General features: G+C 45.5%; 1 protein-coding gene across 7 annotated transcripts in view; it reads left to right on the top strand.

Annotated features, from left to right (window-relative positions):
- PARP11 (poly(ADP-ribose) polymerase family member 11) overlaps positions 1-6,491 on the top strand; it is a 34,485-nt gene extending 27,994 nt beyond the window's left edge. For all 7 annotated transcript variants that reach the window (XM_081249628.1, XM_081249627.1, XM_081249629.1 and 4 more), the window contains 2 exons: positions 4,137-4,288; positions 6,021-6,491. In XM_081249628.1, coding sequence (XP_081105754.1) covers positions 4,137-4,288; positions 6,021-6,337 — 469 coding nt within the window. In that variant the 3' untranslated portion in view covers positions 6,338-6,491. The remainder of the gene's footprint in view (positions 1-4,136; positions 4,289-6,020) is intronic.
- Positions 6,492-14,107: the final 7,616 nt, after the last annotated feature.

The raw sequence follows: 14,107 nt of genomic DNA, 5'->3' as shown, positions 1-14,107 counted from the left end.
TTCACATTATTATAGGAAAGAACCTATGCAGAGGGAGAGTTTAAAAGACAGCAGAGAGAGGACGGGGTAATGGGGTGGGACTCAGAGAATACAGGGTCAGAAGGAGAGAGACAGGGTGGTCCAGTTAGATTTACAGATGAGGAGGGGGAGGGGATCGGAGATGAGGTAGGTCAGGGAGTTCCTTCCTGATACTTCGTTTCCTTGGGGCAAGAAGCAGTGAGGTCGCCTGCAGAGAATGAGGTGCTAGGGAGGGGGATGTGAGGGAGAGAGGAAAAGCGGAGACAGGAAACAGCCACTGTGGAACACGGGACGGGGGTGGGGAGAAAGAGCTAACCTGGGAACCATGGGGTCTCCATCAGTGTCGAGGGCTGAGCTGACGTGGGAACGTGCGGATTTGGGGTGGGAACCATGGCGATGTTGTTTGATTGATTCCAGCACTCCCAATTCCAGAGCAGTGAGGGGACACGGTTGGGTTGGTCCAGGGTTGGGAAGGATACGGCAGCAGGAAATAAGAGCAGGGAAGGCTGCTGCTTTGTTAAGAAGGCTGATTTAGGTGCGAGGTTCTGCATCCTGGCTGCCTGTCAGAATCACCTGGGGAAGCTCTTTAACCTGTATGGGCATCTGTCACCCATCCCAGAGCCACTGAATCAGAGCCTCTGCGTTCTGACAGTTTTATCTTTAAAAAGGCCTACAAGTGATTCCGGTGTTCAGCCAGGAGGGAGAACCGCTGGTCTAAACTGGACGAACCTATTTCAGTCCAGAGCGCGAAGCTCTTCCTGCTGCATTTGGAATGTGGGGCACACCCAGCCTGGCCCGGTTGGCACCCTAGTCCCTGGGGGGGGAGGGTACTTTTAAGACATCTTTGAGAAGTGGGTGCAACAGCATTTTCAGTAAGTTCAGAGATGAGTGTGGGGTTGGGCAAAGGTGGGCAGGGTGGTGGAGAACCTAGTTTGGTTTCAATCCTGTGACTTTCCCTGAAGGTTTAACTGGAGCCCAAGAGGCCCTGGAACCCAGTGTTAGCCTTTCTAGAGCAAGGTCATAGTGTGAGTCTCCGCTTGTCCTGGGTGCCTTGGCGATGGGCACTAAAGTAAACCGTGCACACCGTGGGGGGTGCAGAGCTGTGACCACCCCATCCCATAGACGCTGTACCTATCCAGTGACTGAGCAGTTTCAGTGCCCACACTTCGGCTCTTTCACTAACCACCCCTTCATTTATCTTATCTAAGAGAGACTCGAGTGAATTTTCAAACCAAAGTTCATTCTACACCTGAAAAGTAGTGACGAGTGAATATCCTGATTATAGCGTGGATTCTAGTCATTATAGACCGTGAAGCTTAATATTTGAAGGACATATGTTAAAGAAATGTTTGCTTAGAAAAAACCAGAATGAATTCACTGATGTTCCGCTAACTAAGAGGACTGCCATAGTGGTAGGTGGATAAGCCCCTTAGACAGTGTAACTTGATTTCTACGAGTGGTTGAGAAAGGTCCTTACGATGGAGGCGAGATGGAGAGATGGGTGCCGGGTGACCATACAGAGGGAGAAAGTAATGTCTGGTTAAAAAAGCCTTATCAAAGAGTAACTTGAATGGCATGCATGCTTTCTCCTTGAGCCCTTCCACACTTCTGTCAGGAATTCGGATGAAAATGTAGGAGGCTTGCTTATCACCCTTGTGAAAGGTTCAAAACTAGAAGGGGGGGCTTCCCTGGTGGCGCAGTGGTTGAGAGTCCGCCTGCCGATGCAGGGGACACGGGTTCGTGCCCCGGTCCGGGAAGATCCCACATGCCGCGGAGCGGCTGGGCCCGTGAGCCATGGCCGCTGAGCCTGCGCGCCCGGAGCCTGTGCTCCGCAAGGGGAGAGGCCACAACAGTGAGAGGTTAAAAGCCTTATCAAAGAGTAACTTGAATGGCGTGCATGCTTTCTCCTTGAGCCCTTCCACACCTCTGTTGGGGAATTTGGATGAAAATGTAGGAGGCTTGCTTATCACACTTGTGGAAGGTTCAAAACTAGAAGGGGAAGCTTACTCGTAGGGTGAATTAATCAGGAGTCAGAAAGACCTTGGAAGATTCAAACAGTGAGTCTAAACAAATGTGATTATCTTCTCTTAAAAAGATTTTTTTCTTAGTTAGAAAAGCAACAAATGTGCATTGTAAAAAAAACAAGGCAGACAGTACATAAAGGTCTCAAAAGAAAGTTGGCATAATTTGTTCTTTGTGAAAACGTGCTGGCTTCTTCTGAAATAAATGTTTGTTTAATGCACATCCTCCTAACGTCATGCTTAGTGGTCTGAAAAGACTGTCTCCGGTAGATGAAAGCGTATGCATTTGAACTTTGATACATGCTGCCAGAGGGCTCTGAGAAAGACCATATACATTTCCATTCTCTCATCATTTAAGGGCAAGTGTCCTTCGCCCCAACCCCGAACAGTCCCTAAGCTGCCTGCTCTTTATAAATTCTATACTTTTAAAATTACTATATCAAGATAGAGCTTAATTGAAATAAACCTATTACATGAGATTTAGAAATCAGTTGCACAAATCTAGCGAGCCTAGAGAAGCCTGCTTTGAGAAAGCCCCGGCAGTTTTAACTGACTACAAGCTTCCATCAGTAGCATGATGCCTGGTGCAGAGGGAGCTCAGCTCGGCGCCGTCCCACGACATCTAGGCCCTGTTTCTGTTTCTTCCCAGCATTTTTGGACTAGAAGGTGTCCAGCAGATTCCTGCCCACTAAAGGCTGTCCAGGGTGGAGAAAGGCCTAGAAGCTGTGCCATGGGAGGAATAGTTGAGACAGTGGTGTCTGTTCACCTGGGGAAGAAAGCCTATCAGTGTTCACAGTTATTCCTGGATATTTGGAGTTGTTTTGTGTTAAGTGTTTGGTTGTTCTGTGTTCAGAAGGGAATAACTAAGACCGATGGTAGAAGTACCAGGGAGGCAGATTCTGGTTCACCGTCGGGGGGTGACTTTCTCACAGTTACAGCTGATGGCCAGTAGACTGGCTGCTGTGCAGGGCGGGGAGTGCTGGACACGTGCGCGCGGATCAGGCACCGGGCAGCTCTCACTGCAGAGCTAACGGGGGAGGGGTCTTTTTCATCTTTAAGACATCTTTTGAATGAAATATGTTTAAATGAAAATGCAGCCAACAGTTTACAGACACCCGTGTACCTACCAATCAGATTTGACATTTTAATATTTGTGACATTTTCTTCATCTTTGTGTCTGGGTTTTTTTGTTTTTGTTTTTGTTTTTGTTTTTTTAAGAGACACAGCATTAGAGATCAAGGCGGAGTGTTTCCCCCATCCCCATCCTCTCCTCCTTCTTTCCCCCTCAAGTTGCTGTGATACCTTCTTATCCATGTTTTTATATTTTTTACTACCTATGTTTGTATACCTCTACAATACACATTCTTATTTTGAGTTATAGGTCTCTTCTTGCATCATTCTTTTTACATTAAACATTATTTTTCAAGAGGTATCTATGTTAATACATATAGATCTAGTTCATTATTTTAACTTTCATGTATAAATATATAATTATTCATTTTGCTGTGAAAGAATTTTAGGCTGTTTTTGGTTTGTTTGTTTTTTTACTATTACAAGAAGTCCTACATTGAATAGCATTTTATGTGTTGGAAGAGGATTGGCCATTGGCAAGAGGTTTGAACTGGGTGGCTTCACGTCCCTCCCAGCCCTAAGATGCAAAGTTCAGTTCAGTTTAACCAACATGTCCTACTGTGGGGATAAAAAGATGGTCCGTGCTCAAGGAATTCACTGTTTAAAGACTCTGTGAACTATGTATTATTTACCGTTTGTAGTGTCATTTTTAGGCATCTGTAAAGCTTGGCTGGTTTAGGCGATCAGTCACTTTACTATGATGGGGCATTGTCTGGGATATCTATAGTTTTTGGTATAATTTTCAACATTCAGTGTCAATATTAACTAATAATTTTTGATGAGATGATTTATGTGTCCAAGATCATTTGAGATTATTTTTTTACAGACCTATTTGTCCACTTATGATGTATGTTAAAGAACTGTGTTCTGTTTTACCCTTTCTATTGAGGTTTGCTCCTTGAAAAATTCATAATGCCACTTATGGTAGATATCTGTGTGTTTTGTGTCCGTGTATTGTGTTTTTAGGAAAAAGGCTCAGCTCAAGAAAAAAAGAGGTGTGCCTCAGATTAATGAACAGATGCTATTTCATGGCACCAGCAGTGAATTCGTGGAAGCAATTTGCATTCATAACTTTGATTGGAGGATCAATGGTATACACGGTGCTCTCTTTGGAAAAGGTAACTATCAGAATCCAGTTGGAGCGCTAGAAGAGAATCTCCTCTCCTGAGAGAGGACTGACTGTTTGTAGCTCAGGGGCTTGAGAGTCACTAAGTTAAAAGTTACTGTACTGGGTTCCTGGCACACCCTCAGAGTTTCTGAGACACCGAAAAGCCACTTCCTGCGTGTGCAAGATGGAAGGAAGACTTTTTACACCTCTACCAGATTAGATAACCCCCCAAGTCCCAGTCATTCAGATGGGGCATCATATCCAGATTAGCTGATTTTTGCATTATGCCGTTTACTTTCCATGCATAAGTCCTTTCCACGGATAAACCCATACACTGAACTGCTTTATGTCAAGTACATAGGGCACTATAAAATAAATCAACTAATGTGTGCATTGTATGTAGGTCTATTTTTTTGTTTTTTTTATTTTTTACAAAATGATAAGTAGGAATATTAATGAGCATCAAGGAATAATGGGAGAAATCCTCACCTTTTTTCCGATGTGGTGAAAGTCTGAGTTCTCCAGTTTGTGCTCACTACTCAAGCACATTAAGGAGAGAGGGCAGGGGAAAAGGCAAGGGATGGACATTTCTTTGCTTGGTCCTTATTTTGTACCTTCCCTCCAGCAAGAGAACTGGCTACCACTCAGGGTTGGGAGGTGCTACTTTTTTTTTTTTTGCGGTACGCGGGCCTCTCACTGTTGTGGCCTCTCCCATTGCGGAGCACAGGCTCCAGACACGCAGGCTCAGCGGCCATGGCTCACAGGCCCAGCCGCTCTGCGGCATGTGGGATCTTCCCGGACTGGGGCACGAACGCGTGTCCCCTGCATCGGCAGGCGGACTCTCAACCACTGCGCCACCAGGGAAGCCCAGGAAGTGCTACATTCTTAAGAGTAAATTAATTTTAAAAATAACGACTTTAAAGGCCATCCCATTTATTTAACTGTAAGAGGATCAGAAAGGTGTTACATTAAGTCCCGTCGGATTTGGGTAATAGGAGACTTTGCAGTTCATTTCCGAAATGTTTTAGGGTAAGTATTCCCTTCATGATGTCAGCCTCCTAGGCCTACCATTTTGGAAGAGTCGGATTCTTCGTGGAGGTTTCCTCTTTAGGCAGCAGACAAGTGAGGTTGTCCTTTTGGAACATTCAGGTGTGAATAGGATCACACTCTCCAGAAATCTTTTCCTGGATATGAGGTTCTCTCATCTCCAGAAATATTACTGAACGGTTACCCTGTAGCACAGAAGTGTGGTTTCTTGGGGTTTGAAATCATCTTTGCAGACCCGTGGTTTCACTGTGCTCTCCAGTGGATGCTTAGATGGGTGGGTGGTGGATGGGGAAAGGGTGGAAGGAAACAGAAGTGGGAGGGAGGTTCGAGCAGTGACAAGGCAGGTCCTGTCACTTGTAATCACAGAAACCATTTGTATCCATCTTACGTATTGGATTTCTTTATAAGACTCTTTTTGAAAACACAAGTCTGGTTGCTACGTTTTGGTGGGGACGGGGATGGTGTTGGTGGTGGGGACTCTGGTCTGTACTAACAGATCTATCCCAGTGGCAGCCTGCATCACAGCTGTCCATAACAGACGGATTTCTGTTCTTTTCTTCAAAAGTATTCCATGTCTATTCCTGTTACACAATTCCGTGTGTCTCTTCCCCTAACAATCACAGTGGGTTTTTTTTGCTTGTGTTTCATACACTCCTTGGAGTAATCTTGGCTCTTTGGGCTCCTTTTTGTTTAAGGAACCTATTTTGCTCGAGATGCTGCTTATGCCAGCCGCTTCTGCAAAGACGAGGTAAAGCATGGAAACACATTCCAGATTCACGGCGTAACCCTGCAACAGCAGCATCTGTTCAGAACGTACAAATCTATGTTTCTTGCCCGAGTGCTGATTGGAGATTACATAAACGGAGACTCCAAATACGTGCGCCCTCCTTCCAAAGACGGGAGCTACGTGAACTTGTATGACAGCTGTGTGGATGACACCTGGAACCCCAGGGTCTTCGTGGTGTTCGACGCCAACCAGATCTACCCCGAGTACTTGATAGACTTCCATTGAGTTCATTTCCAAGCTTCACTGTCGAAGAAGTTTTATTCTTTTTGGCAGGGAGATCGGCTTGCCAGTCACCTAGCTGCTCAATGTTAATTATCTGATACTTTTGAAGCAGATATGGAAGAAAGGGGCCTCCCTATAAAAAGACATACTAACTTTAGGGTTGGTTTGTTGTTGTTTTGTTTTTGTCCATTACTCATATGTTTGTTACTCATGTTTGTTACAGATCGATACCATTGCTGTTTTAACACCTGGGGTGAAAGACAGCGGTCAAAACGCAGTCAGCTGAGTCCCTCCGTCTTTAAAGTTTACATCCGTGTCTTCAGGGTAAATGTTTTCAGCTCAAATAGACTTATTAATACGTATGTTCAAAAAATAAAAATATAGACCTAAAGGTGTCCCTTCAGAGGAACTAGGCCCTTGTAAACGAATTCTGAAATGATTGTCCACCGATCTATGTGTTGCTTTGTTAGTCTTCCGAAGGGGGGTGGAATTTAAAACCTTGAAGCAGCCTGAGTACCTTGAGAGAAATAGAAACAAGAGAATCGTTGGCAGTGCTGCCAAACAAGCCAGAAGGAGAGGATCAAGACAGGGCGCCCTGCTCCCGACGCCTTCGGGCAGCAGGCTGCACACTCGGCCTTGTCCCTCTTCTCTTCTGCTGAACTAACCGTCATCAGCCCGCGTGTCATCCCCCAGCGCTCCTGAATTCTTGTACCAAGACTTACTGCACAAGGTTTTTATTGCATCTTCAGAGTGAAACTTTTATTTATTATTTAAAACACATACTTTCCCTTTGTTTTGGGGTCCCTACAATGATTCCTTCTAAGAGAGATTTTTATCTGCTGCCCCCCCACCACCACTATTCAGCAATGATTTACAAAATTCACACTTTTAAATTGTATCTCCCCATTTTGAATCATTTGCAGAAAGCCTGGGATGCGTGGAACAAATCCGGTTTATTCTTTTGAGTAGCAATTGAGAATCTGCTAACTCTTGAAAAGTTAGGTATAGTGCATAATCATGCCCAGTGGAAGTTTGCTTACCTGCTGCATCTGTTTGGCTATTCTGTTTTAAGGAGGGCTAAGTGATGTTGGAACAGCTTCCTGCCCCTCAAGCTCTTCTAGCAGAGGCTGGACAACAACCAGGCAGAGATGTTATACAGGAGTTTGGGTGTCAGGTGGGGGAATTGGCCATATGACTGTTAAGTGTTGTTTTTCCAACCTTGATTTTCTATGATTCTACCTGGAAAAAAAAAAAAAAAAGAACACTGGTATCTTTCCTGGGAAACCTTTTTCTAACTCAGTTTAATACTAAATTCCCTCTCCATTATCTTCCCTCAGTTTGGGCTGAAAGGTAGTGAACGTAATTTAACTTCTCAAGAAAAATCCAGTAGATGTCTATGCCTGGGACGCTCGTTCCATCACTTGAACTGGGAAGGCATCTAGAAATCATACAAATAAGGAGTAGGGAGCATGATTAGGTGTGTAATTCTTCAGCTGCCACATACCCCCAGAGCCTCATTGTAGCCCAGAGTACACGTGATGGTGCAGCCGAAAGTAACTCGTGCACAGGGAGTACCTAGTACTCAGGCAATTGCATGTCCACTACTTTGCAGTCAAGTGACAACAAAGATTCCCCAATTCCGATGCGCAGACTCACAGCCGGTTTCCATGAAGTGCTGCTAGTGTTTAGAAAGGACACATCTTAGGAACATGCCGAGGTCATCAGGGAACTAAAGGCGGGGAAGTCACCAGGCCGCCTCGTGGGAGGTGGCACGCCGCTGCTCCGGACTGGCTCCCAAAAGAGGGCCTTAGAGACACCAGGGAGTCCGATTCTGAAAAGCTCGCTCTTCTGCTTGTTATTTGCATACAAAACGATGTTACAGTGGTCCTCACTTCAACACGGCTATCTTTTTTTTTTTTTTTTTTTCCAATTTAACATGATGGCCTCTTGCATCACTTGAAATGGGATAACTGTTGTAGCTTTGGGGGTTGTTACTCTCTTGGACACATGCCGATCTGATCTATAGGAGACTAAGAGCCCAAGGTTGAAACTTGCCAGGCAACCGGTGTGAACTCTGCACTTCGCTAGCTGGCTCATCTCTAGTAGGCAGAGTGCCCTGCAGTAGACACTGTAAGTAACAACTGTGCTGTTATTCATGTCTGAGACCTACTCCAACTCCCCTTTGATAAGAAAGAGCTGATTGTGATGACCTTTTTAAACGTGATAGTGTGGAGTTCATTGATGTTAGTGTTCTCTTCGTTTTCATCAGTAGGTCGAGTTGAGAATCGTATCATCAGTGTAATCAGACCAGACACCGCCGTTTGCCATCTTTTCTCTTGTCATCACATAGTGTTGGGGGTGGGAGTGGGGAGAGAAGCATTCCAGAGTCATGAATAAATGATTTTTTAAATTCTGCATTAAAGACACTCCAGCTGATAATAACTCTTCTTTTCCACTTCGGTAATATCAGCCTCAGGGTGAAAAAACACTGTGTTTATAAGAAACAGTCTCCTAAATCTTGGCGGTAACGAACAGGAAGGTTTTGTATTAATGCCAAATACAAAATACAATAGACTGTTCCAGTGAGGATGGTCAAGACTTGGGAGCCATCTTGGATGTATGAATGTATTGTTTTTACATGGAGTGATTAAAGCTTTCCGTAGCAGGTCCTGGAGGTCTGTGTGTGCCATATATTTGTTTCTGTGATTTCTGTGTCTCATCTCCACCTTGCATTATTTAAACCTAAGTTTTCAGCTCAAACTTAATGGACTCCGGAGGTGTTTGTTTCCTATAACCCTTATGTAACCGGCTTGCAGGTGGGGGAAGACCCTCGCTCTCAGTTTGAATCATCACGAGCACTAGCTAAGCATATAACCCGTGGGGAACAGCATTTACTCCGTGCAACTAAAAATTCTGAAATAGAATAGACCAAGGCCTGGCACCTTTACGCTCAGTGGCTCCTGGCCCAGAGGAGCATTCTGGAGGGTGTCGGCCATCACCCGAAGAGCAAGCTTCCTGAGTCCACCAACCTCCAGCCACTCCCGGTATGTCCTTTTGAAGTACGTTAGACATTTCACTTCATCTTTTAAGCTTCTGTTGGCCAAAAAAGAAGGTATCAAAGATACCTTAATTGTAGAGCTGGGAGAAATGCAAAGCAGAATGACCAAGGCTTATCTACCCATGGAAACAGTCAAGTTTTCCGTTCGCTAAAACCATGTCCCAGTCTGGAAATGCTGGACTATTATTGAGATTCATTATGATGAAAATTCACCTGAGCTTTGATGATGTAGGAAAGTGACATCTTTGCAGAATTGTGCCTAAGCCATCCAGGTATTTGAGGTCACCTCCCGGGTCACCAGGAGCAGCGCTAAAAGCAATCTTAATCGTGAGCTGTCCTGGTCATGCTTCCGTCCCAGACTGCCCTCTGGCCCCAGGGAAGGATGTTTTATTTGTTTTTCAACAAACATTTTATTTTGCGTAAAACAGTCCACTTCTAGATGAAAGTATACATTCTGTACTTGTAAAGAGAAAAAGGAAAGGTAATGAAAATATAGCAAGGAAAAGAAAAACAAAAGCCTTGTCAAACATAATTTCTGATCAGAAGCTTTAGCAAAGTGATTTTGCTTCGTTTTACCCCTTTGCACCAAGTGCAGGAAGAGGTTTGTTGAAACAAGCCGCCATGCCTCACTCCCTGGGAATAATTGGATCATGATGCTCGGGCACCGCTGATGGAAGAAAGGAACATTTTAAAGAAATATGAGGTCCCTGGTTCTCGGGGGGCTGCCTGGTCAGCGAGAGTGATGTATAAGGGAGAGGTGAGCCCCGGACGTCTTGGAAAGATGTTCATTGTTCATCATTAACCTTCACTATTCCTCAGGAGTAGTTTTCTTCTCACGTTTTCCCAGACTCCAGGCTGAGAGCTAGCTGGGGAGCTGGTTTGGTCCCTCTCTTCCCCCGCCCCCCTCCTCTGCTGCCCTGGGCTCCATCCATCCCAGGTCGGAAGGTGTCTTGCTTATTCCTAACACCTGACGGCTCCTTCCTTGCTGTGACTCAGCTCAGCCTCCTGCTGTAAGATTATGTAATGCGTTTTCTCAAGTCTAATTTCCTGGCTTTCATTCCTCAGCCCTGCAGGCTAAGAACTTGGCTTTTATTTGAACTTTCTCCCTGGGTGGTTGTGGATCTAAGAAATTAGCACTAGTTTCTTGTGAGAACGGAGCATAGAGCCTTGCCAAAGACATTTGTGTTCCCTGCAGCTTTTTTTTTTTTTTTTTTTTTTTTTTTTAAGTTTATTTATTCATTTTTTTAATTAGTTTCTGCTTTATAACAAAGTGAATCAGTCATACATATACATCTGTTCCCACATCCCTTCCCTCATGCATCTCCCTCCCTCCCACCCTCCCCATCCCACCCCTCCAGGCGGTCACAAAGCACCGAGCTGATCTCCCTGTGCTCTGCGGCTGCTTCCCACTATCTATCTACCTGACGTTTGGTAGTGTATACACGTCCATGCCTCTCTTTCGCCTTGTCACAGCCCACCCTTCCCCCTCCCCATATCCTCAAGTCCATTCTCAAGTAGGTCTGCGTCTTCATTCCCGTTTTGCCCCTAGGTTCTTCATGACATTTTTTTTTTTAATTCCGTATATATGTGTTAGCATACGGTATTTGTCTTTCTCTTTCTGACTAACTTCACTCTGTATGACAGACTCTAGGTCTATCCACCTCATTACAAATAGCTCAGTTTCGTTTCTTTTTATGGCTGAGTAATATTCCATTGTATATATGTGCCACATCTTCTTTATCCATTCATCCGATGATGGACACTTAGGTTGTTTCCAGCTCCGGGCTATTGTGAATAGAGCTGCAATGAACATTTTGGTACATGTCTCTTTTTGAATTATGGTTTTCTCAGGGTATATGCCCAGTAGTGGGATTGCTGGGTCATATGGTAGTTCTATTTGTAGTTTTTTAAGGAACCTCCATACCGTTCTCCATAGTGGCTGTACCAATTCACATTCCCACCAGCAGTGTAAGAGTGTTCCCTTTTCTCCACACCCTCTCCAGCATTTATTGTTTCTAGATTTCTCTTTTTTTTTTTTTTTTTTAATTAGTTTCTGCTTTATAACAAAGTGAATCAGTCATACATATACATCTGTTCCCACATCCCTTCCCTCATGCATCTCCCTCCCTCCCACCCTTCCCATCCCACCCCTCCAGGCGGTCACAAAGCACCGAGCTGATCTCCCTGTGCTCTGCGGCTGCTTCCCACTATCTATCTACCTTACGTTTGGTAGTGTATATATGTCCATGCCTCTCTTTCGCTTTGTCACAGCTTACCCTTCCCCCTCCCCATATCCTAATTGGTACAGCCACTATGGAGAACGGTATGGAGGTTCCTTAAAAAACTACAAATAGAACTACCATATGACCCAGCAATCCCACTACTGGGCATATACCCTGAGAAAACCATAATTCCAAAAGAGACATGTACCAAAATGTTCATTGCAGCTCTATTCACAATAGCCCGGAGCTGGAAACAACCTAAGTGTCCATCATCGGATGAATGGATAAAGAAGATGTGGCACATATATACAATGGAATATTACTCAGCCATAAAAAGAAACGAAACTGAGCTATTTGTAATGAGGTGGATAGACCTAGAGTCTGTCATACAGAGTGAAGTTAGTCAGAAAGAGAAAGACAAATACCGTATGCTAACACATATATACGGAATTTAAAAAAAAAATGTCATGAAGAACCTAGGGGCAAAACGAGAATAAAGACACAGTCCCTGCAGCTTTTTAGCTTTGCTGTACCTTCTATGGAGACGCTGCACAGCAAGCTGATTCCGACTCTCATCTCACTATTTAAGCCAGCTCAGGAGAGTCACAATCCAGAATTGAATTCAGATCATCTCTGCAATCTTAACCATAAATCCAGATGGTGCTTTTTGTGTTTTCCTGTTCCTTTTTAAGAAATACCTTGTCCTGAGAGGCTCATTACACTTTAGTATCTCCTTGGGTCACACGTGGAAGCTGCAGGCATTCTAAGTCCACACTCGATGGCATTCTGAGAGAATCAGTATTCCAGCCCAGTTCCTCCTCTTTATTCCTTTCAGAAAAAGATCACAGAACTTCCCTGGCGGTCCAGTGATTAAGACTTCACGCTTCTACTGCAAGGGGCACGGGTTTGATCCCTGGTCTGGGAACTAAACTCCTGCAAGCCATGAAGACAAAAAAAAAAAAAAAAAAAAAATCAAGCCCCATCTTTTTTTTTTTTTTTTTTTTTTTTAGCGTTACGCAGGCCTCTCACTGTTGTGGCCTCTTCCGTTGCGGAGCACAGGCTCCAGACGTGCAGGCCCAGCGGCCATGGCTCACGGGCCCAGCCGCTCCGCGGCATGTGGGATCTTCCCGGACCGGGGCACGAACCTGTGTGCCCTGCATCGGCAGGCGGACTCTCAGCCACTGTGCCACCAGGGGAGCCCTTTTTTAACATCTTTATTGGAGTATAATTGCTTTACAATGGTGTGTTAGTTTCTGCTTTATAACAAAGGGAATCAGCTATACATATACATATCAAGGCCCATCTTGAGAGCGCTGATCTGAGTTTTCTTTCTGGCTTTGCTGTTTGGCTCCATGTGACCTTGGATAACTCACCAGAGGGGGAAGGTCACTTCTCAGAAGGTGAAGTTTGTGAAGGACTGACCGGACTCTTGTTAGAAGAAAAGCCCGTGCGTGTATTTCGCTAGGCAACACCTGACCTGGCTGAGGCCCAAGAGGCAAGCGTTGGGGACGGGAAGGGAAAGGGATTGACCTGGTTCTCCCCGAATCTCCCGCCACTCAGTCTGTTCCTCCTTGAGTTCACGACTCTGAGTTCCCGGGGTGCGCCCGGCAGTGACCGAGCCCAACACAGCCCTGCCCTCGCGGGACTTAGCGTCCAGCATGAGGACACATCCTGAACTGTCACAAGAGCGACCAAAAGAGAAGTTGAGGCCACTCGGGAGCCTGTGACAAAGAGATCTAACCTATCCCGGGCGTCAGAGGAGGCTTCCCTAAGAAGTGACATCTGGATGTGGAGACCCAAAAGAGGGGTGGGCGTTAGTTAGGTGCATTCTGGATTCTGGCCACACCCAGCTACCCTACCAGGCTCTGAGAGATGAGGCACTAGGTGTGGGGGGAGGCCCCTGGAGCACTTTTTATCATTAAAGTGAAGGTGACAGGATCAAAGCCACTTAAAGAACCAGAATGTGTTGCCCTAATGCCTGCACTGGCCCTGGCCCTGGGAGCCAGGCTTCAGGGAGCCAGGCCAGTGCTGGGGTTACCTGGGGACAGCAGCGGGGCTTGCGAAGATTTTTACTCAGCTTACTAAAATGTCCAGATGCGCGTTAGGCAGAGTTGTTACTTCCTGCCCCCGGGCCTTTGCTCATGCCTTCCTGTGTGCCCCCTCCCGCCCTCCCAGAACACAGCTGCATACCTCCTTCTACCTTCAGAGTCCTGTTTATCTGAGGCTTGGGCTCTGGAGTCAGAGGACCTCGTTGAACCCTAGCGCCACGCGCCACCACTTGCCAGCTGTCTGACCCTGGGGAGGTTACTTAACCTCTCTGTGCTTCACCTCCTCATCTGTCAGTAGGGATAATAATAGTGCTACCTTGCACGATGAAATGACGTCTGTGAAGTGCTTAGGATAACGCCTAGGGAAGTATTGTCGGGTGTTAATATATAAGACCCTTCCTCTTTCAGGAAGTGTTCTGTAACGAACGCAACTCTCACAGCCCTG

Source organism: Mesoplodon bidens (genome assembly GCF_964165515.1).
Source record: "Mesoplodon bidens genome assembly, chromosome: 11".
Lineage (NCBI taxonomy): Eukaryota > Metazoa > Chordata > Mammalia > Artiodactyla > Ziphiidae > Mesoplodon > Mesoplodon bidens.
This window is presented reverse-complemented; position numbering and strand designations above follow the sequence as displayed.